We start from the raw sequence: 20430 nt of genomic DNA, 5'->3' as shown, positions 1-20430 counted from the left end.
CTCTGGCTGGCCCAGAGGTTTCAGTAGACTTGACTAATACAACCTGAGAGGATATGGCTGTGTACAATTTAGTCACCAGAAACACAGTTTGTGTCCAAAACTGTCACTTTATTTTTAGCAGTGGAATGAAGAAGAGTTCTGGTCACCTAGGCAGCAGCCTCCTGCCTCGCAGCCTTCCTTTCTTCCAGCATCCTCTGCTTCTGCTTTGCCAGACACTTTCTGGCAGAATAATAGGCTCCCAGGTCCAAGTCTGGAAAAGAGATGAGGGAGGGGGCTATGGGGAGCTGTTAAATGAACTTGGTAAGGTCTTAGTGGCTCCCCAGCTACCTAACAGTTAAATAGGTGGGGAAAGCTAAAAGAAAAGGGTTGGCATAAAGCTGGGGCACTCACAGCGGTCCTGGTAGGCTTTAGTCACTTTGGTGAACTGCTCTAACTCCTTGGCACAGTTCTGCTGATGGTTCTCGCCTTCCCTCTGCTGACAAGCCTTCAGTCTCTCCTGGATGATGTTCATGATTTCCTGGTCAACTTTGCTGAAAGATAGGAGAAAAGTGTCTCAAGAATTTGAAAGGGTAGAGGACCACCTTAGCCCGGGGGATCAACATTTCAGGAGAGATGGGGTTCCAATAGTGCCCAGCGTTCCCTGCTGCTCACGTACAAGTCCCTTCTCCACTGCATCTCAGCCTCATAGATACACAGAACATCACCCTCTTTGCATTCTGTGATGTCTGGCACTCGACGGTACTGGCGGTGGTAGTAGTAGGTTCGGTTCTTGGCATGCTGTCGTTCAATAAACTCTGCGGAAGAGAACACCTTGAACCTTGGCCTGTCAGCTGAAGCAGCTTGAGGCAAAGGGTCTGTAGCCCGTAGTCCCAAACTGGCAGGGAGTGGTGGCGCAGGCCTTTAATCCCAGGGAGGCAGAGGCAGGCAGATTTCTGAGTTCGAGGGCAGCCAGGGCTATACAGAGAAACCCTGTCTCGAAAAAAACAAAAAATCAAAACAAAAAAAAAAACAACCCCCAAAAACTAAAGTCCCAAGCTTTTACAGACCCCGTAATTGGACCCAAACTACCCATGCAGTTGGGTGGAGTTGAATAGGCAAGGAGGCTCTATTAGGAACTCAAGCAGGGCCCAATGGCAAATTACACAGCAGAGTTCCAGACATTTCGAAATAAGATGCTACCAAGAAATGTAGTTGACCTTACTGCAATAATGCACTTGGGACTGGCTTGAAAACCATCTTTCTAACCCAAGGACCACCTGTAAGCCAGGGGCAGTGACAAGTGTCTCTAACCCAAGCTACTGAGCAGCTGATAAAGATATTTGCTATGTTTGTTGTCCTGTATAACATTGGAGATGCTGTCTCACAAAGAAGCCACCACAACCGGACCCTCAACACTAAGGAAAAAAAAAATCTTAAGCATGCTGTGCACCCCTAATGCTGGATAAATGAGCTGCTTTGCTTAAGCCCAGCCTGATCCAGCTGCTGCTCAAACAGGTTGAGTGGATCGTTCTCTGGGACCAGGGATAGACAGACATTAGCCATTTAAAACACGGCTTTGCCAGGTTAAACTGTGGCCCAAAGAGAACAAAATGACCACCCTGATGCAGACAGATACAAACGGTCCATTTTCAATAAGCCAGGCTTATTGACTGGCTACTTGTGTACAACAAGGAAAGCTCCTTGCAGGTGGGTTAGATTCCTGGTTTTGGTACTTTTGTACCAGGCTCGCCTCAAACCCTGAGATTCACCTGCCTCTGCCTCCCCAGTGCTGGGATTAAAGGCATGCACTACAACCTCCCGGATTCCAACCTCCACCGCTTAAAAGAACGACCGGGGTCGACGAAAGGTTAGTTGGGGCTCTGCTGAAGACAGAAAGGATTATAGACAGGGTAGTCCCGGAGAGAAAGTGGATTAGCCTGCGGTGCAGCAGGGTAGACGGGAGGATCTGGAGTGGACAGCACTGGGGCGTCTCAGATAAAAGGTAGAGGGTTATCTTAGATGCACTGGGAGAGATTGAGACGATTCTGGGTGCGGGACTGCTGCATGCAGCGGGTGGTGGTTTCAGGGGACGGAAACTGGATGTGGGATCCGCGAGGTAGGGGGATATCCACTAAGCGGGCGAAATTCTAGACCCTGTACCTCTCACGAGGGTCACGGGCCAGTCCACGACGAGGTCGTAGGCCTTCGTCAAGTAGGTGACGGGGTTAGGGAGCGAGGTCTGCGGCGAGGGAGCAGGCGTGCGGCTCGGGGGCTCCGGGTACACATCCTTGTCCCAAGAATCTGGCATGGCTTAAGCAAACTCTCCCCACCGACCTTCCACCCGCTCCACGTCCGGATCCGCTGGGCCCGCTAAGGACGCGGGACCTCTACGCCTGCGCAGAAAGGTGACAGCTGCGCCTGCGTAGTGGGCAGCCGCGAGGCACCATGGGATAGTGGTTCGCCTCTCGGGCACCCCCTTGTGGTCCCCAGCGCTCTGAGGCATCCTGTTTTGGTTGGACAAAGATCACCAAATGGCTGGAAATGCTTTGCCCTGACCTACCAGCTAAGATAGCAGGGAATATGGTGAACATGGCTTGGAAGAGTACACACACAAGTCAACAACTGCTCTAGACTCTGCTTAGGTTCATTGGGGCCGGTGGGTCCCAGTGAACCTCGGGACTTCTCTGAAGAGGCAATCCTTAGGGGGAAAAGGTTCCGCCACCCTAGGCACCGAGTGCTTCACCCTGCTTCTGAACCACTATATGAGCAGTGGGCATCAAACCCAGGTCCTCTGGAAGACCACTTAACTGCTAAACCAGTTTTCCAACCCTTTCTTTTTCTTTTGAGAAAAGGTCTCAGCAGGGAAGTGGTGGCGCACTCTTAGCTCTTCTTCCTTCCTTTCTCTCTCTCTCTGTTCTTCCTTCCTTTCTCTCTCTCTCTCTAAGATAGGGATTCTTTGTGTAGCTCTGGTTGTCCTGGAACTTGCAAACATTCGCCTGCCTCTGTGTCCTCAGTGCTGGGATTAAAGACGTGTGCCACCACCACCTGGCTTTCCTTCAGTTTCTCCCTTCAAGTGTTTGCCTTGAGTTTTGCCTTGGTGATAGACTGTGATCAGGATGTGTAAACCAAATAAATGCTTTCCTCCTCCAGTTGCTTTTGATTTTGATGCCTTTAAATTTTTTATTTTATTGTATTTATTATTTTTTTGTGTAGGATTGTTTTGCCTGCATGTATGTCTTTACCCCACAGGCATGCAGTGCCCCTAACGGCTAGAAGACTTCGGATCCCCAGAGGCTGGAGTTACGTTGTGAGCCATCACGTGGGTGCTGGGATTTGAACTTGGGTCCTTAGGAAAAGCAAATAGTTCTCTTAACTGCTGAGCTATCTCTCCAGAATCAATCATGGTGTCTTTATTCCAGCAACGGAGAACTCTATCTTACAACTCTCAGGACAAGAGACCTCTTTACCAGTTTTCCTTCTGGCTGTGACCTAAGAACAGGATCCCTCCTCTGGCCACAGTGGTCCTTGTCTTTGGAGAGTCATCACACAGTTCCCCAGGACCATGGTGTGTGTGTGGGGAACACTCTCCCTGGTGCCAGGTGTTCTTACCACTGTAAGCTGCACATCTAATGCCCTTCCCAGGTTTTTCGCTGGCACCAAAAGCCATGCTGGTACAGGAGCTGGCCAAAGAGCCTGCCAGGTGCTAAATCTGGGATCTGGCAGCTGAGTGTTCTAGCTCTGTCATTTGACCTCTGGTGCCTGGTGGGGAGGCCCCTTCCTAACCTGCAGGGATCGGCCATGGTTAGTGGGCTGGGGCTACACCCTGAACAGAGCTGGCATTCTGGGGGGAGGGGGCAGGGACAATCCTGGAACTGTGAGGAATGGGTTTGACAGGCAGCAAAGGACCAGGGCTATGCTCTTGGGGCAAGAGATGGATGAGTCACAGATGCTGTTCTATCTTACTGTCCAGGACCCTTGCAGGTCTTGCCAGGTTAGGTACATAGGGGCAGGAAGCCCGTGGTTGTGGAGATCCCGTCCGTAAAGCTCCATTATCTCCAGTCTGTTCTTTTGTATACGGATGAGGTAGCACTGAGGACTGCCTGGACCTCTCCCTCGGGCCTGTAGCCTAAATTGTAGGTGGGGTGGGGAGTGGGGATGTTGAGTCTCCTGAGTCAACCTGAAGCCACCGCTAGGGAGACTTCAGTTATGAACTCCTTTTCTCGATCCCTAGTCCCACCGGAAGTTCTCTGCCCCTCGGCATGGACACCTGGGCTTCCTGCCCCACAAGAGGAGCCGGCGGCACCGGGGCAAGGTGAAGAGCTGGCCTCGGGATGACCCCAGCCAGCCGGTGCACCTAACAGCCTTCCTGGGCTACAAGGCTGGCATGACCCACACCCTTCGCGAAGTGCACCGACCTGGACTCAGTGAGTCACCGAGGGGGGCACACGGCAGAGCTGGGAATAGAATCTTCTAGGTTCTAGGAGTCAGAAAGTGCTCTGGTGGTTCAAGTAGAGCTGTAGTACCAGAAAAGCTGCTGTTCTGTCTAGAGGTGTTGCCCTCAGGACAGGCAGGTTTTGGGCTGATCTTTGTGTAGCACAGCCATAAGCAATGCCGGTGTGTACGTGTGTTTCTGACAGTACTTGCAATGTAACACGGAGGCAAGGGGAAGCTAGAAAATGGCTCCAGTAAGTGGAACAACCAGAACTCAAAGGTGAGCGCCCTTAGAGGGCTCAGGACTGTACTGCTTGGGATGCTGAGGCAGGAGGATCACAGATTCCAGGCCAGCCTGAATAATTTAGTGAGTAAAGGTACAATAGGTGGGCGTGGTGGCACACACACCTTTAATCTTCCCAGCACTTGAGAGGCAGAGGCAGGCAGATCTCTGAGTTTGAGGCCAGGCTGGTCTGCAGAGTGAGTTCCAGGACAGCCAGAGCTACACAGAAAAACCTGTCTCAAAACAAACAAACAAACAAACAAACAAACAAACAAAATAAAGGAATTTGGGGATGTGGTTCAGAAACAAAGTCATTTCTTGTATGCTGAAAGGCCTGGGTTCAATCCCCAGGATTGCTAAAAATAATAGAACAGAAAATTTAAAAATGGATTTACACACTAAGCCATCTCTCCGGCCCCAAATAAGGCCTTAGCTGGCCTGGAGCCAGGTTGCCTCTAACTCAGAAATCTGGACGCCTTGCCCTCCAGAGTCCTGGCATTAATGATGTGCACTTTCATGCCCAGCCTTTGTTTTTGATGCAGGGTCTTACTACTATAGCACAGGCTTGAAGTCATCTTCCTGCCTATGTCCTGAGTGCTCGGATTAAGTTTTCCTGGGGTTATTACAAGAATGTGGGTGAGCCAGGCAGTGGTGGCGCACGCCTTTAATCCCAGCATTTGGGAGGCAGAGGCAGGCAGATTTCTGAGTTTGAGGCCAGCCTGGTCTACAAAGTGAGTTCCAGGACAGTCAGAGCTATACAGAGAAACCCTGTCTCAAAAGAAAAAAAAAAAAAAAAAGAATGTGGGTGAGAGGTTACTTACAGGAGCTGAGAGAACTCAAAGACTGGGCTGCTTTACCAAGGCCCAGAGCTGGGGACACAAGCACACTGTGCACCCCGTGAAGCTCAGTAGATCAGAGAGTGGCCTTCCCAGGTTGCTCAGTCAGTTTGAACCTCTTCTAGGCCGATCACTGCTCTCTTTGTCTCCTAGGCTTTTGGGCTGCTCTCTGCTTCTTCTAGTTGGCTGGGTTTGTCTGAGAGTTTGCAGTTTGTCTTGTCTCAGTGTGACATTCAGTGCTCTTAACCACTGAGCCATCTCTCCAGCCCAGAAACACATACTTAACCTAGCATGGTAGTGCACAACTTTAATTCCAGCACTTGGGAGGCTCATCTCTGTGAATTCTAGGCCAGTCTGGTCTACAGAGGGAGTTCCAGGATAGCCAGGGCTACACAGAGAAACTTTTTTTTTTTTTTTTTTTTTCCGAGACAGGATTTCTCTGTATAGCCCTGGCTGTCCTGGAACTCACTCTGTAGACCAGGCTGGCTTCGAACTCAGAAATCCGCCTGCCTCTGCCTCCCAAGTGCTGGGATCAAAGGTGTGCGCCACCACTGCCCAGCTCCTTCCCTCTGCCTAGGGTCTCCCTCCCTCTCATTCTCTCTTCCCCTTTCACTTCCTTCCCTTCTTTCCATATTGCTCTACTGGCCCATCTCCCTACTTTCCTTTCGTCTCCCCCTGTATCCCTTTTTGATTTGGCTCTTTCCCTTTTCCCTTCTTCATTTCCTCTTTCTCTCATTGCTCCGTTTCTTTCTCCCTCTCTATTTTACGCCTCCCTTTCTTCCAGTTTCCTTCCTTCCTTCTTTTCATTTTTAGGACATACATTTCAGTTGAGCACGGTGCCCAAATAATGCCCATAAACTCAAACCTTGGGAGGTGAAAGCAAGAAGATCAGGAATTCAAGACTGTCTTCAGTTACATAGCAAGTTCAAAGCCAGCCTAGGCTGTAAGAGACTCTCTGTCAAACCTAACCAAAACAAAACAAAACCCCAGACAACCAAAACCCCATGATGAACCCCATGGCAGCCTAAGACTATCCATGAAATGATGGGTTTTAGGTTTCCTTAGAGCTTATGAAACTATATTTAGTAAAATAAACTCCAAAGCTTATGGTGGCCTAACTACAGTCAGCCAGGAAACAGCTGTGTTTCTTGGGCTGTCTTGTGTAGGTGGTGGCCCTCTTACTCCCTCCCCCATTGGCTGAGAAGTTTCCCCTCAAATCCTGTCCCTTGGTCTAAACAGAAATTTCTAAGCGAGAGGAGGTAGAAGCTGTGACAATCGTGGAGACGCCACCGCTGGTGGTGGTGGGTGTGGTGGGCTACGTAGCCACTCCGAGAGGCCTACGGAGCTTCAAGACCATCTTTGCGGAACACCTCAGCGATGAGTGCCGCCGGCGATTCTACAAGGACTGGTAAGAGCCCAGCTCTGTGCAGAAGCGGTGGAGGGATGAGAAGCCTTACCCAGGCAGAGAGTGTGTGTGGTGCCCTCATTCAGCAGGACAGGAAAGAGCATGAATTAGAAAGCTGGAGAGGACCCTGGGATCCAGAAGCAGGAGATATCAGATATGCACATCTTCAGGGTTGGGCTGCTGAGATGACTCAAGATAAAGGTGTTTGCTGATGCCAGGCATGATGGCGCCCACCTTTAATCCCAGCACTTGGGAGGCAGAGGCAGGTGGATTTTTGAGTTCGAGGCCAGCCTGGTCTACAGAGTGAGTTCCAGGACAGCCAGAGCTACACAGAGAAACCCTGTCTGGGGGGTGGGGGGGGGAGATGTTTGCTGATAACCTGTGTGAGATTCCCCAGGACAGGGTGAGAGGAGAGAACTGACTCTTGTGTTGTCCTCTGACCATTTGTGCACTGTGGTATTTGTACACATGTATACACATCCTATATAAATAAGTGTAAAAACTTAAAGTCATGAAGGTTTTTATATCCCTGAGGCTAATTTGATGAAACTTCAGAATTGATCTGAATGTACTAGAAGCCAAAGGAAAAAGAAAAACAGAAGGTCTCACAGTGCTGGGTGTGGTGGTGCATGTCTTTAATCCCTGACCCTCTGTGGGAATTAATTGATGAATATGAGCTTCAGTGTTGGTGCAGGACCGTATGACTTAGGGCAGGTTGGCTGACATCTTGAGTCCCTTGCATGCCCTGGATTACTGGAGAGCATAGAGTGCTGCCCTCACCAAGGTCATGAGTGACCGGAGAGCATCGGGGATGCTGTTCTGCTGTTTGCATTATGAGTTGGCCGTTTATCCCCGACTTCAGCCTCTGGGAACCAAGGCTTCTCCATCTCTAGGATGGGGCTCACTTACCTTCCAGAGCTCCAGTAAGGGCTGGAAAGGGTGGGTGTCTGCTTAGCTGGAGGCACAGCATCTGCTCCTGGTGTACGGGAGACTTCAGAGGTGTTGTTACTGCTGGATGCATACATGTCTGTAATCCTAACACTTGAGAAGAATCTGGACTTTTAGCCCAGCCTCGGTGACATATTGGGACCCTCTTGTAACACACCCACATCCACACACATAGAAAGAGGGGGAAAGGGAGAAAGGGGTAATGAAGGGAGGAGGAGAAATGATCAGGGATGGGCATGGGAAGAAGCCCTGGCTCTTGGTGGTGGTGGTGGTGGTGTGGGGGATCCTAGGCCAGGGTTCTTGCTTGGTGAGCTGCAGATAGGGAAAAGCAGGCAGGATAACTCAGGGAGCTTCCTGGCTGGGTCTTGAGCCCTCTGTGTGTGTGGCTCAGGCACAAGAGTAAGAAGAAAGCCTTTACCAAAGCCTGCAAGAGGTGGCGAGATGCTGACGGCAAGAAGCAGCTACAGAAAGACTTTGCTGCCATGAAGAAGTACTGCAAGGTCATTCGGGTCATTGTCCACACCCAGGTCAGCTCAGCCCGCCCGCCCCCAGAGCCCATTCAACCCTTGGGTGCCTTCCCCATCCTCCACCTCCTAAATGAAGAGCCCTGCAAATGTCAGCTTAAAAATAGCACCAGCCCTGGAACAGGCTCAAGATGCAGCTAGCTGCCCCACGCAGGCCCTTCTTGTCCCAGAGTGGAGAGGTCACTGGCCTGTGATGTAAGTGACAGCTACAGTGCCCCAGATGTCCTGAAAGGCTGAGAGATCTGGCTGTACCTGGTCCAGCTTGATGTTCACTGAGCTGTAACCAGAACACTCATTCTGGAGTATTCTTAGGCACCTTGTCTTCCGGGAACGTGGTCCCCAGGAGCCACAACAGCAGCTCTGACCCCACTCCTCTCTGGCACCTTCCCCGTCCTCAGAACACAGGCTTGTTATTCTCACTTGCTGCTCATGGGTAAGCAAGTCGGTGTGTGACATTCATCAGTGTGACCTTCAGGGCCCGTAGAGGCAGGGATCACACTCATCGCATTCCTGGTGGGCCTCAGGACTTACCATAAGCCTAGTATACAGTGGGAGCTCTATAAATACTTGTGGAACACTATGCTGTGACCTAACTGCTCTGTCTCCACCTGTATGTCCTCTTAGCATGTGGTGCTCATAACAGCCAGAGCCCTGTTGGATGGTCTATTAGCACCCGGCACTTGGAAAAAATGTGGGAGCCCATTCCTGTATCTACCCGACTTTGACATCTTCTAGTTCCCATCTGGCCAGACTGGTCTCTTCAGGTTGCCAGGGGGCTGGCCATCTGCAGGCGTGTGGGGACTGTGAACTGACCTTACTTCTGTGTCTCACAGATGAAGCTGCTGCCCTTTCGGCAGAAGAAGGCCCACATCATGGAGATTCAGCTGAATGGTGGCACCGTGGCTGAGAAGGTGGCTTGGGCTCAGGCACGGATGGAGAAGCAGGTGCCTGTACACAGCGTGTTCAGCCAGAGTGAGGTTATTGATGTCATTGCTGTCACGAAGGGCCGGGGTGTTAAAGGTAGGGCCAAGTAGAGACGGTGGCTCCAGGAAGACTGGTTAGCAGGGCCTGGAGTAGCCTCTGAGCCTCCAGCCAATCCCATTTACAGGGGTGACCAGTCGCTGGCATACCAAGAAGCTTCCAAGGAAGACCCACAAAGGCTTGCGCAAAGTGGCCTGCATCGGCGCCTGGCACCCTGCCCGAGTAGGCTGTTCCATCGCCCGGGCTGGGCAGAAGGGTTACCACCACCGTACAGAGCTGAACAAGAAGGTGTGTCCATAACTTCGAGGACTCTCTAGTGGAGTGGTATGACTCACACATGGATTGAGTTCATGAAATATTACTAGTTCCAGAGTCTGAGCATGTGGGCCAAGTGTGTGACTGGCCATGTTGCTAGCCACACAACCTACCTCTGGTCCATTCTATGCTGTTTTCCTGCCAGATCTACCGCATTGGCCGGGGGCTGCATATGGAAGATGGGAAGATGGTCAGAAACAATGCATCCACCAGCTATGATGTAACCGACAAGTCTATCACACCCCTGGTGAGAGCCTGGCCAGGATGCCAAGTGGCATCTGATGGGGATCAGGGGACAGGGACAGCTCCATTTGGGTGCCACCCTGCCCGAAGAGCTCCATGTGTTTTCTACAACTGGATGTTGCCCCCCCACACACACACACACAGAATAGGCCCCAGGTCCTGGCAGGAGGGAGGTACTAGGAGGCCATATGCCAGAGAGCTCTCGCACACTTGGAAGCGTCAGTTCTCACCTGCTCCTGCACGCTCATAATCACTGTGAGGGGCTTGTATTCTGTGTCCATGGAGTATGGGGTCCCAGGAGTGAGTCCAGGGCCAGAAGGAAGTAGCCTCGGAGTCTGAAGCATGTGTCTGTTCTTTTTTAAAAAAACACATACAGGGCCGGTGGTGGCGCATGCCTTTAATCCCAGCACTCTGGAGGCAGACAGAGGCAGGCAGATTTCTGAGTTCGAGGAAAGCCTGGTCTACAAAGTGAGTTCCAGGATCCAGGACAGCCAGGGCTATACAGAGAAACCCTGTCTCGAAAAACCAAAAAAAAAAAAAAAGAAAATTCTCCTCTTCCTTTCCTTTTTTTTAAAAAGAAAGATTTATGCCGGGCGTGGTGGCGCACGCCTTTAATCCCAGCACTCGGGAGGCAGAGGCAGGCGGATTTCTGAGTTCGAGGCTAGCCTGGTCTACAAAGTGAGTTCCAGGACAGCCAGGGCTATACAGAGAAACCCTGTCTCGAAAAACCAAAAAAAAAAAAAAAAACCAAAAAAAAAAAAAAAAAAGAAAGATTTATTTATTGTGTATACAGTGTTCTGGGAAAAGATTTACTATGTATACAGTGTTCTGCCTGCATGTAGCAGGCCAGAAGAGGGCACCAGATCTCATTACAGATGGTTGTGAGCCACCATGTGTTTGCTGAGAATGGAACCCAGAATCTCTGGAAGGACAGTCAGTGAGCCATCTCTCTAGCCTCTGATTCTCCTTTTTCTACCATCTGATTGCTGAGAGCTTATGCTACGATACCCTGTTTTGTTGTTTTTATGTATAGCACTGGCTATCCTGGAACTTGCTTTGTAAACCAGGGTGGCCTTGAACTCAAACAATCCTCCATCTTCTGCCTCCCAAGTGCTGAGATTAAAGGTGTGTCACTGCCACTCGGCTAAGGTGGTGCTCAGGGTGGAACACAGGGTCTCATGCTAGTCTAGAATGTTTCCAACTGAGCTCTCTAGTGAGGCTCTCTCTGGTACCCAAGCTGGCCTTCAACTCAAAGTGATCTCATATCCCCCTCTCAAGTGCTGGATTTACAAGTGTATACCACCGTGCTCAGCAAACCCAAACTTCTGAGCATCAGTGTCCCCACAAAAAGGCATAATGTTAAATGAGATGACACAGGAAAGATACTTAGTATTCAGCTGTGATGTTACTGCCCCCTGAGGAGTGACCCAGTGGGAGGGTACTGTCCCTGCATCCTAGGGTCTGCACATAGGGCTCCTTCCCACCACAGCCTCCTAACTTGGCTGCCCTGTTCCTGGCTTGGTGTGGTCTGTCTCCCTGTAGGGTGGCTTCCCCCACTATGGGGAAGTGAACAATGATTTCATCATGTTAAAGGGCTGCATTGCAGGTACCAAGAAGCGAGTGATCACTCTGAGAAAGGTCAGTGCTGCTTGGCAAGCTGGGGAGTGGACTCCAGTGGCCTGCTCTGTCCTTTAGCGTGCTCTGTGGTGGGTTGTGTGGTGGGAGAGTAAAGGAAGGGGGTCTGGCAAGAGCAAGGGATTGACTGAGTCCTCCTTGGTGTGAACTGGAGGTCACAGGAGGAGTTGGGGCCCTCTGTCCTTGACATCTCTTCTCTCTTGGATACCCAGTCCCTTCTGGTGCACCACAGCCGCAGGGCCCTGGAGAATATTGAGCTCAAGTTCATTGACACCACTTCTAAGTTTGGCCACGGATGTTTTCAGACAGCGCAGGAGAAGAGGGCCTTCATGGTGAGCTAGTCCCACTTGTTCCAGAGAGGAACTAGAAGAAGGGGGCTTTTAGCAGACCAGTAGAGCAGGCCCTAGGTGGCCCTGGCACTGGCCGTAGGTAGTATGACTGACTCTCCTGACTAATGCTCATCCTGTCTCCTCACCTTAACCAGGGTCCCCAAAAGAAACATCTGGAGAAAGAGAAGCCGGAGACCTTGGGAAACGTATAAGATGTCTGGAATGGAGCACACCTGGGATATAGCGCTCTTGCTATCTGCCCGGTCCTTTTTGTTCAATAAAGTCCTGAGGCAACTCTGTCTGTCTCTGTGTGTCTGTCTCTCTTCCACATTCCCTGGGAGGCTTGATGTAGATCTTAAGCCTGGGTCGGAGGTTGGGAGATCCAAAACGCGGGCGCAAGGTTTAGCGCCAGATTAGAGGGCTATAGATACAGCTGGGTAGATGCGCCTCCAGGCCAGTTGCACAATGGTATTAGTAGTAGCTACCATTGGCTAGTACCACTGCTATGCTTATAGCCTAGCCGCTGTACCGGAGCTTCGCAGACGTCTGGCCTTCATCTTAAGAGCTAAGCTTCCTGGGAGCGGCTCCCCAGGCGGGGCCTTCTAGAGGCGGAAGTGAGGACGTGGTCCCTGGGTGAGTTTGGCTGGATGGGTGGGGTTTAGGGCCTATGGGAGGAGAGACTCCTTGAGGGCGGGGCTGCTAGGAGGCGGCTGTGGGGAATCCAGGAGTGACTGGTCCTCTCTAGGGGCGGGGCTTATGGCGAATCGGAAAGTGATTGGTTATTGGGACTGGGTCGGGTTTGAGTCCAGACCTCAGGGTTTTACCCGGACCTGGCCGGGAGCTTTTGCCTGTCCCGTCGCGACCATGTCGTTCTGCAGCTTCTTCGGAGGCGAGGTTTTCCAGAATCACTTCGAGCCAGGTACACCCCGTGGCATTAAAGCATACATTGCCTCCTGGGGAGCTGTGGAGTTCCCGAACCGGGACTGGGCTAGTGTGGTTGTCGAGGAGAAGCGAGCTTGGGAAAGAAGGACTTGGCGGAGGGTAGCTGGGTGGCCAGGGCATTCTGGAGCAGGAGGACTTGAGAGGAGAAGGGACATTCCGGTAGACTCTGTTCTCGAGGGGGACAGGCCTTGAACTGCAATGTAGATCTCTCTGGGGGATTCTCTGGGCCAGATGTGTAAGGGTGGTGCCACCGGATGGTGTCAAGAGTGGTCTGAACTTTAGAGCGGAATGATGGTGGTGTGTGGTCCAAGGTCAGCGTTGGAGTTTGCCCTGGCTATGTACCCCCTTGCCCCCCACCTCCGCCTCCACCCCCTGATTCGCTTGGATGACCGGACAAGTACTGCACTTGCTGTTCAATCCGGAATGTGCTGTCCCAGATGTCTCTCCGCCCTCTGCGTTGGTTGTCAGTGGGTTCTTGCCAGCATAAATGAAGTTTGACCAGCACTGTGAGAGACATTGCTTGGCTCCCTTCTTGCTGGGTTCTGCTGATCTGGACTAATTTGGTAAAAACTATGGCACTGGCGTCCCCGGGGCAGGATCTGTTTGTTAGATGTCAGTCCTCTAGAGGGCAGGGCTGTGACAATGGGCACCTGTATAAGCCAGTTGTTGTAATACAGGGTTGCTGGGAAGAGGCCTCCCTTGAATTCTTTTTGGCTACAGCACTCCAGTTTCCCTCAGGCTACCCTGGCAAGCTAGACACTCACTCAATTTTGCTTCCTCTCCAGTTCCTGATACAGGTTGAATGAACAGTTCAGACTCCAGGGTGTCTGTCCTCAAGTGGTGGGTGACCGATGATTCAGTACCCTGCAGGTTCCCATTTTTAAGTCTTTCAAACAGTTATGTAATTCAGTTTTGCAACCAACCTTACGCCTTCCACTCATGTGACCTTTTGGGGACAGGTTAAAACCTTTCTTCCCAGCTGCTGTTTTCTGGGGTTCCCTATTTGTCTTGGAAGGCTGTCCTCTAGGGCCAGTCTGTTCCTAAGTCCGTAGCTGACATCCATGGTATCCAAGACCGTTGCCTAGCAGAGATGCCCACTTGAGAGAGAGGACCAAGTGGTTACACTGGCAGTTAGGAGCCCTGCCGTGTGGAGCTTGTCTTAAGGGTAAAGGGAGGCTACTATCCGACTTCTAGGAGTTTTCTCTTGGCCACGTACTGTATTGTGTGTCTGCAGCACCGGCTTCCATTGCCTTGTCTGTAAGTGGAAATGTTAGCTAGGTGTAGTGGTTCATTTGTAATGCCAGGGGATAGGAGGCTCAGGCAGAAGGATTGCTGAAATTGGAGGTCAGCCTGGATGACATAGTTTCAGGCTAGCCTGAACTACAGTGTAAGACTTGGCCTAGTTTGCTTCTCTGTTGTGATAAGAACACTGATCAAAACCCATCTGGGGAGGAAGGAGTTCATTTCGGTTTACAAGTTACTGTCCACCATTGAGGGAAACCAAGGTAAGAACCCGGAGGCAGGAACTGAGCAGAGGCTGTTTACTGGTTTGCTACTCTAGTTTGCTTGGCTACGTTTATTAAACAGCCTGGATCCACTGGCTCAGGAATGGCACTGCCCACAGTGAACGGCACCGCCCACATCAATCATTAACCAAGAAAATGTTCCGGTGGGTGGTGATGCTACACACCTTTAGTTCCAGTACTTGGGATGCAGGGGCAGGTGGATGTCTGGGTTCTAGGCCTGCCTGGTTTACAGAGCTAGTTCCAGGACAGCCATACACAAAGAAACCCTGTCTCAGAAAAGCAAACAAGGGCTGGAGAGATGGCTCAATGGTTAAGAGCACCGACTGCTCTTCCGAAGGTCCTGAGTTCAAATCCCAGCAACCACATGGTGACTCACAACCATCCGTAATGAGATGCCCTCTTCTGGTGCATCTGAAGACAGCTACAGTGTACTTAGATATAATAATAATAAATAAATCTTAAAAAAAAGAAAAAAAAGCAAACAAACAAGAAAAGAAAGCTGTCCCTATAGATACACCCATAGACCAGATTGATCTAGGCAAATCCTCAGCCCCATTCCTCCTTCCTGGGGAACTCTAGTTTGTTTCAAATTGACAAAAACTAATTGGCACAAGATCTTGTCTCGAAACAAACAAACAAACAAAACAAAACAAAAACAAAAACAAAAGACCCAAGGGGGCTGCAAATGGCTCAGTGGTGAGAGTATACTTTTTCAGAGGACCTGGGATTCATTCCCAGCTACCACGGGATAGATTGTTTACTCAAGTCTCAGGGGATCCAACCTCTTCTGGTGTCTGTGGGTTTTTTTTGCAGACGTTTCATACATGAGGCACCCAGGCATACACGCAGGCAAAACACCATACGCATAAAATAAAAGCAAGCCTTTTAAAACATCCAAAACTAAATGATTCCATTAAAATGTTAAAGATTTCATGTCACAGGGTCACTGAGAGCAGCTGAAATGAGCCCAAAGGGTGACTTCTGGCCTCCCAGAACTCAGTCAGGCATTGCTAGGGGCCATCTACCCCAGAGTTAACCAATGGGCCATGAGCAGGGGATACATGACGGCGGTGAATGGTCTCCCACTACAGTGGGCCTGGTGCTGGTAGTGTCATTTCCAGGTCCAAGGTCAAGGTGGCTTGCTCTAGACAGATGCTCAGCGTCTCTGCTTTTGCTCATCCTTGGCTACAGGTGTCTACGTGTGTGCCAAGTGCAGCTATGAGCTGTTCTCCAGTCGCTCGAAGTACGCACACTCATCCCCGTGGCCAGCGTTCACTGAAACCATCCACGCAGACAGTGTGACCAAGTGCCCTGAGAAGAACCGACCAGAAGCTTTAAAGGTGAGTGTGAAAGCCCTGGTGAATGCTGGCCGGGGAGCGTCACACCTCTTGGAACTAGTCACACCTCTCTTCTTTTGCTCCCTCATGAGGTTATCTCAGGTCTCCATCTTCAGCTGGGGCGGTGGCACCCCAAGAATTTGTTGTTGTTGTTGTTGTTTGAGATGGGTTTCTCTGGGTGGCCCTGACTATCCTGGAACTCACTTTGTAGGGCAGGTTGCTCTTAAATTCAGAGATTCACCTGGCTCTACCTCCCGAGTGCTGGGATTTAAGACATGAATCACCACCGCAAAGACTTTGAGAACCTGAGGGAACGTGAGCTTTAGGACAGCCTCCCCACACAGGCTCCACCCCTTGGGAAATGGGCAGGTGGTGGGAGCCCCTCCTATGTGCAGCAGACAGGAGGCTGACTGTGTTTGCGATTTCCCAGGTGTCCTGTGGCAAGTGTGGCAATGGGTTGGGCCACGAGTTCCTGAATGATGGCCCCAAGCGGGGACAATCGAGATTCTGAATATTTAGCAGCTCACTGAAGTTCATCCCTAAAGGTGAGTACCTGTAGCAGCTGGGGACATCCTGTTGTAACCGAGGAAGGTGTCGCAGGGAGGCAGGCTGTGTGTGCTCATCTGTCGGCCATGGCAAAGTAAATACACCTGGCACTAGCACCCAAAAAGCCAGCTGAAGGGTGGCACCAGGGGGCAGATATCCAGGGTATCTCCTACAGGAACATCTCAGGGAGGGCGTGCGTGGGGTTTTCTCTGTGGCTGGAATCTTGGGTTGGATGCAGGGGTAGTCCAAGGCTGAGGAGGATCTGGGCCGTGTGACCAAGGGCTTTCTTCTGACCCTGAGCACCTGCCATTCCTCTCTATAGTAGACATGGCAGCATAGTTTCTATCACATGGCTGCTGAGGACAATTGAATGTGGGCCCTGGGGCCTAGCACATAGTAATGGCTCAGTAAAACAGCTCCTTTATCGACCTTTTTAGTGGTAGTCAAGGGCTGTGGCCAGATGATCTGCAGAAGGGAGCCTTCAAAAACCAGCTGCTGCCATTCCTGTGGGGTGGATACGTGCTCTGTGTCTGCGAGAGGAAGGAGAGACCGTGGGCTCCCTTTGTAGGACTCATGCGCACACAACACGCAGAGCACTTTGAGCTGGGTCCCTGGGCCGCTCTGCTGGCCGGGAGCCTGAATCATGATTTTGTTGTTTTCTTTTAACACTTTTCAGAAAAATTCTTTTTTTCCCCTTTATTTTTGTTCAGTGTATATGGGTGTTTTGCCTGCATGGATTTCTTGTGTACCACATGAGTGCAGTGCCTACAGAGCCAGGGGAAGGCACCAGTCCTAGAGTTACATATGGTTGTGAGATAGTATGTGGGTGCAGGGGATGGAACTGGCCCTGTGGAAGAGTGGCCTAACTTTCCAGTCCCCTCCCAGAGTACATTTTAGTTATTTTCTTAGTGTATTTGTGGGTACGTGTGCGGTACGTGCCACATGTGGTGAGAGTCAGAGGGCCGTTTGTGGGACTCGGTTCTCTTCCTGCACTGCGTGGGTCCTGGGGATCAAATTCAGGTTGCTAGGCCTGGTTGCCATTTACCTTTTACTCACAAAGGCATCTCACAATTCCTGGTTTTAGTTTTTTAGGTTTTTTGTTTGTTCATTTGTTTTTCCTTTTTTGGTTTTCCAAGACAGGGTTTCTCTGTATAGCTCTGGCTATCCTGGAACTCACTCTGTAGACCAAGCTGGCTTCAAACTCAGAGATCCTCTTGCCTCTGCCTCCCGAGTGAAAGGTTTTACTATTTAGCCCTGGCTGTCCTTGAACTCACAGAGCTTTACCTGCCTCTGCCTTTTAATAGGCTTTAGTACTTTTGAGATTGGGTCTCTTCTGTAGCTCAGGGTGGCCTGGAACTTACCATACAGCACTCTCTGACTGCTCCTCTCGGATCCCCAGCCTCAGCCTCAGCCTTGCACGTACGAGCCATCATGCCCAACGGAAGCATGGCTTAACCACAATGTGTTTTCTCTTCCTTCTCTTTTCCAGGCAGAGAAGCTGCTGCCTCCCAGGGGCACTAGGTGAGCAGCTTTCTTTCCCAGATGGGCACACCCACTCTCTGGCAGCCCCACGTTAGTGTCAGAACCTCGGGCATTCGGTCTGGGGTGGGGGCAGGGGTGGGGAGGAGGCTCCCTATGCGCCCTTGTTTCTCAGGGGAACCACTTTAGAGTAAGCACTTTCTGGAAGGTTTCCACTGCTCTACCACATTGAGCTGGAGACGGGGCCGAGACATGTGCTGTTTGGAGTCTGCAGGAGACTTGGTTCAGGTCATCTCTGAATGACCCTCAAACTGCCACCAATCTCCTTGGCTGTCCACACTGACCCCTGTGGCGCTCTGAGGATGTGCCTTGGCCCTCACTAAAGCTTGTGCCTGTCTGTTCTGGGCTCTGCAGGACATGGACTGCGAATGGCCTGCCCCCCCTCCCCCCGCCCCCTGCCAACCGCTCCAGCCTCAGTCACCGAATGATCTGCTCTGGTCAAATCCTTCTATGCCAGCCAGGGTGGTGATGACCTGTGACCTTTGAGGAGGGGAGTGGCTGATGCCGGGGACTCTTGGATCTTTGTCTTCTGGCAGAGAAACCAGAACTCCATTTCACAATCTGCAGGCTCGTCTTGCCTCACTCTAGCTTGGGGAAGTGACGGTTGCCTCATTAGCTGGCCATCATGGCAGGGACCCTCTTCTCACCACTCTGGCCAGCGTGTCCCTCCCAAGAGAAAGCCACTGTACCTTGTTGGTGTGCTTGGAAGCTCTTGACACCTGGAGGAGTGGCTGAAGCTGAGCCCCACTCCCCCTTGATTACTCTCTGGGATGATCAAGTAGAAGTCAATAAACATGCAGCCTGAGCCGTTTCCGTGTTTGTTGTCTCATGCTAGGATTGAACTAGGATTACAAGCGCCACTGTACTGGATTTGATTTTAACAGTGCCCAGCATCTGCTAGAGCCCTAGGGAGATGTTAGTCTCCCCTCCTCTGTCTCAGAGCCAGGAGGGTTCCTCAGTCTCTGGGAAGAGGGTACAGGTCAGGTTTGACCGTCTTGAAGCTTGGAAGAGCCAGGCAGAGGCCAGGGCTGCAGGAGTTTGAAACATTTACCTGGAGATGCTCTGGGCTCAAGGCCTTCTTGTGAATAAGACTGGCTGTTCCTTTGTCTGGCCCACAGTTGAGATGTCCCTCAGGAATGAAGGGAGGTGGGGCCTGCTCTGGTGATACTGCCTGCTGACCAGCCGGGGCTTGGTGTGGTAATAAATCAATATTAATTGGGGGTTACTACCCTACCTTTGATCATTCAGTTCCCAGATAAAAGACACAAATCTTTACATGTATAATAAGCCTTAATAGCACTAAAGCTGGATGGATATCAACCCTCTATGCTATTATGCTTTCTTCCCTGTCAATAAGCCCAAATTACAATTTGCCTTGTTCTGCTTGGGCCACTCTCATTCCAATTGGGCAACCCTCATGGCCATGTTTTTATGATTCATCTACTCCATGGTGTCTTCTCCTCTCTCTTCCTTCTCTCTTGCTCATGGTCTCAGCTTCACACCCCATGCCCGCCCAGCTATAGGCTGTAGTCATCTTCATTCCAACCAATAGTTTTAAATTAAGGAGCAAGGTCACATAGCCTCACTGGGGTAAGTGAGGATTCTCTCATCCCTGAGGCAACCAGACCAGTGTGTGTGTGTGTGTGTGTGTGTGTGTGTGTGTGTGTGTGTGTGAGTATTTAGCATTATAATACATACATACAGATTGAACCTCAACAGGGGCTGCCGATCTGGATGGGCTCAGTGGTTGAGTCTCGATGGTGGGGAGGGGGATTCATGCTCTGGGTTTTCTATGAGGAGGGCAAAGTAAGGGGGCCTTGGCTGCAGAACCTCTGGACCCCTCTTCAACCTCCAGCAAGCTGACTACGTACACAGACGCTCCTCTCGTAAAGTCACTGTGAGTGTTAACAGTGAGACCTCCTTATTCTAAGCACACTGATGTTCATGCTCCCGTGATTGTCCTAACTGACTCCCTAATGGCAGCTATTGGACTCTTCCTTGCTATCCTGGCTGCCTTGAGGAAAAGGCCTGATGAGTAGCCAGCCAGACTACCCTTAACACCAGCACGGGCTGCCTTGAACATTCTGTGGCTGTTGGAGCAAAGTTCACAGTGATGGAAGCAGATTGCTCCAGGCTCCAGAAGGCACAGCTTCAGCTGAGGCTGTTTGAAACAGTTAATGCCAGATTCTTTTCTACCACAAACCTCTGAGTTCCAGATGATCCTGTAACCGTCTCTATCCAGGCCAGAGAAGGAGCACTTTTTTGTTGGCCTAGCAGAAGACCTGCTGTGCTGGGAGTTCAAAACAAAACAAAACAAAACAACAACCAGGCTGTAGCCAGGCAGTGCAGTCTTTAATCCCAGCACTCAGGACACAGAGACAGGCAGATCTCTTGAGTTTAAGGCCAGCCTGGTCTACAGAGTGAGTTCTGGGACAGCCAGGGCTACACAGAGAAACCCTGTCTCCAAAAGAAACAAAACAAAAGAAACAGTCTGTGATTGGTGCAGGAACAAATTGTCATTTGCATGGGAGGTGTGCTATGATTGGTACATACACTTTCACTCACTCACTGTGCTGTTTGTTTCCTACATGAGGCCCAAGAAAAGGCTTTCTTCGGTGTCTTTCCTTGCTC

General features: G+C 50.9%; 3 protein-coding genes across 5 annotated transcripts; 2 read left to right on the top strand and 1 right to left on the bottom strand.

Moving 5' to 3' along the window:
* Positions 1-87: 87 nt before the first annotated feature.
* Positions 88-2413, bottom strand: Ndufb10 (NADH:ubiquinone oxidoreductase subunit B10). Its single transcript, XM_021149443.3, has 4 exons — positions 2140-2413; positions 656-794; positions 391-530; positions 88-250 (listed from the first exon to the last, which is right to left on the bottom strand). The coding sequence occupies exons 1-4, from the start codon at positions 2285-2287 to the stop codon at positions 147-149; spliced, it is 531 nt and encodes a 176-aa protein (XP_021005102.1). The 5' UTR covers positions 2288-2413; the 3' UTR covers positions 88-146.
* On the top strand, positions 1868-12198 carry Rpl3l (ribosomal protein L3 like). Of its 2 annotated transcripts, XM_085832571.1 has the most exons (10): positions 1868-1981; positions 4211-4403; positions 6769-6937; positions 8274-8409; positions 9240-9426; positions 9515-9675; positions 9848-9949; positions 11488-11583; positions 11793-11912; positions 12065-12198. In XM_085832571.1, exons 2-10 carry the CDS (start codon positions 4364-4366, stop codon positions 12119-12121), a joined length of 1068 nt encoding a protein of 355 aa, XP_085688697.1. In that variant the 5' UTR covers positions 1868-1981; positions 4211-4363; the 3' UTR covers positions 12122-12198. The 2 variants fall into 2 exon arrangements, with proteins under 2 accessions (XP_085688697.1, XP_021042139.1); XM_021186480.3 differs by lacking the exons at positions 1868-1981; positions 4211-4403; positions 6769-6937; positions 8274-8409 and adding an exon at positions 8664-8839.
* Positions 12199-12673: 475 nt separating this feature from the next.
* Msrb1 (methionine sulfoxide reductase B1) lies at positions 12674-18604 on the top strand. Of its 2 annotated transcripts, XM_021149062.3 has the most exons (5): positions 12674-12828; positions 15569-15717; positions 16145-16259; positions 17750-17781; positions 18154-18604. In XM_021149062.3, exons 1-4 carry the CDS (start codon positions 12774-12776, stop codon positions 17779-17781), a joined length of 351 nt encoding a protein of 116 aa, XP_021004721.1. In that variant the 5' UTR covers positions 12674-12773; the 3' UTR covers positions 18154-18604. The 2 variants fall into 2 exon arrangements, with proteins under 2 accessions (XP_021004721.1, XP_021004722.1); XM_021149063.3 differs by lacking the exons at positions 17750-17781; positions 18154-18604 and adding an exon at positions 15926-16029 and having other exon boundaries at positions 16145-16260.
* The last annotated feature ends 1826 nt before the right edge of the window (positions 18605-20430 follow it).

The sequence above is a fragment of the Mus caroli genome, unplaced genomic scaffold (assembly GCF_978045245.1).
Source record: "Mus caroli unplaced genomic scaffold, Mus_caroli_1 scaffold_18, whole genome shotgun sequence".
NCBI classification, from domain to species: Eukaryota; Metazoa; Chordata; class Mammalia; order Rodentia; family Muridae; genus Mus; species Mus caroli.
The sequence above is the reverse complement of the archived record's forward strand: the minus strand, read 5'-3'. Positions and strand labels throughout refer to the sequence as shown.

Excerpts from the sequence above, each read along its gene's own strand:
- Ndufb10 (XM_021149443.3), bottom strand. The coding sequence starts at position 2,287 with ATGCCAGATTCTTGGGACAAGGATGTGTACCCGGAGCCCCCGAGCCGC. Across the intron at positions 531-655 it reads ATGCAGTGGAGAAGGGACTT|CAAAGTTGACCAGGAAATCA; the intron begins GTACGTGAGCAG and ends CCTATCTTTCAG. Across the intron at positions 251-390 it reads TAAAGCCTACCAGGACCGCT|ACTTGGACCTGGGAGCCTAT; the intron begins GTGAGTGCCCCA and ends TCTCTTTTCCAG.
- Rpl3l (XM_085832571.1), top strand. The coding sequence starts at position 4,364 with ATGACCCACACCCTTCGCGAAGTGCACCGACCTGGACTCA. Across the intron at positions 6,938-8,273 it reads CGGCGATTCTACAAGGACTG|GCACAAGAGTAAGAAGAAAG; the intron begins GTAAGAGCCCAG and ends TGTGTGGCTCAG. Across the intron at positions 9,676-9,847 it reads GTACAGAGCTGAACAAGAAG|ATCTACCGCATTGGCCGGGG; the intron begins GTGTGTCCATAA and ends TTTTCCTGCCAG.
- Msrb1 (XM_021149063.3), top strand. The coding sequence starts at position 12,774 with ATGTCGTTCTGCAGCTTCTTCGGAGGCGAGGTTTTCCAGAATCACTTC. Across the intron at positions 12,829-15,568 it reads CCAGAATCACTTCGAGCCAG|GTGTCTACGTGTGTGCCAAG; the intron begins GTACACCCCGTG and ends CCTTGGCTACAG. Across the intron at positions 15,718-15,925 it reads ACCGACCAGAAGCTTTAAAG|GGCAGGTTGCTCTTAAATTC; the intron begins GTGAGTGTGAAA and ends CTCACTTTGTAG.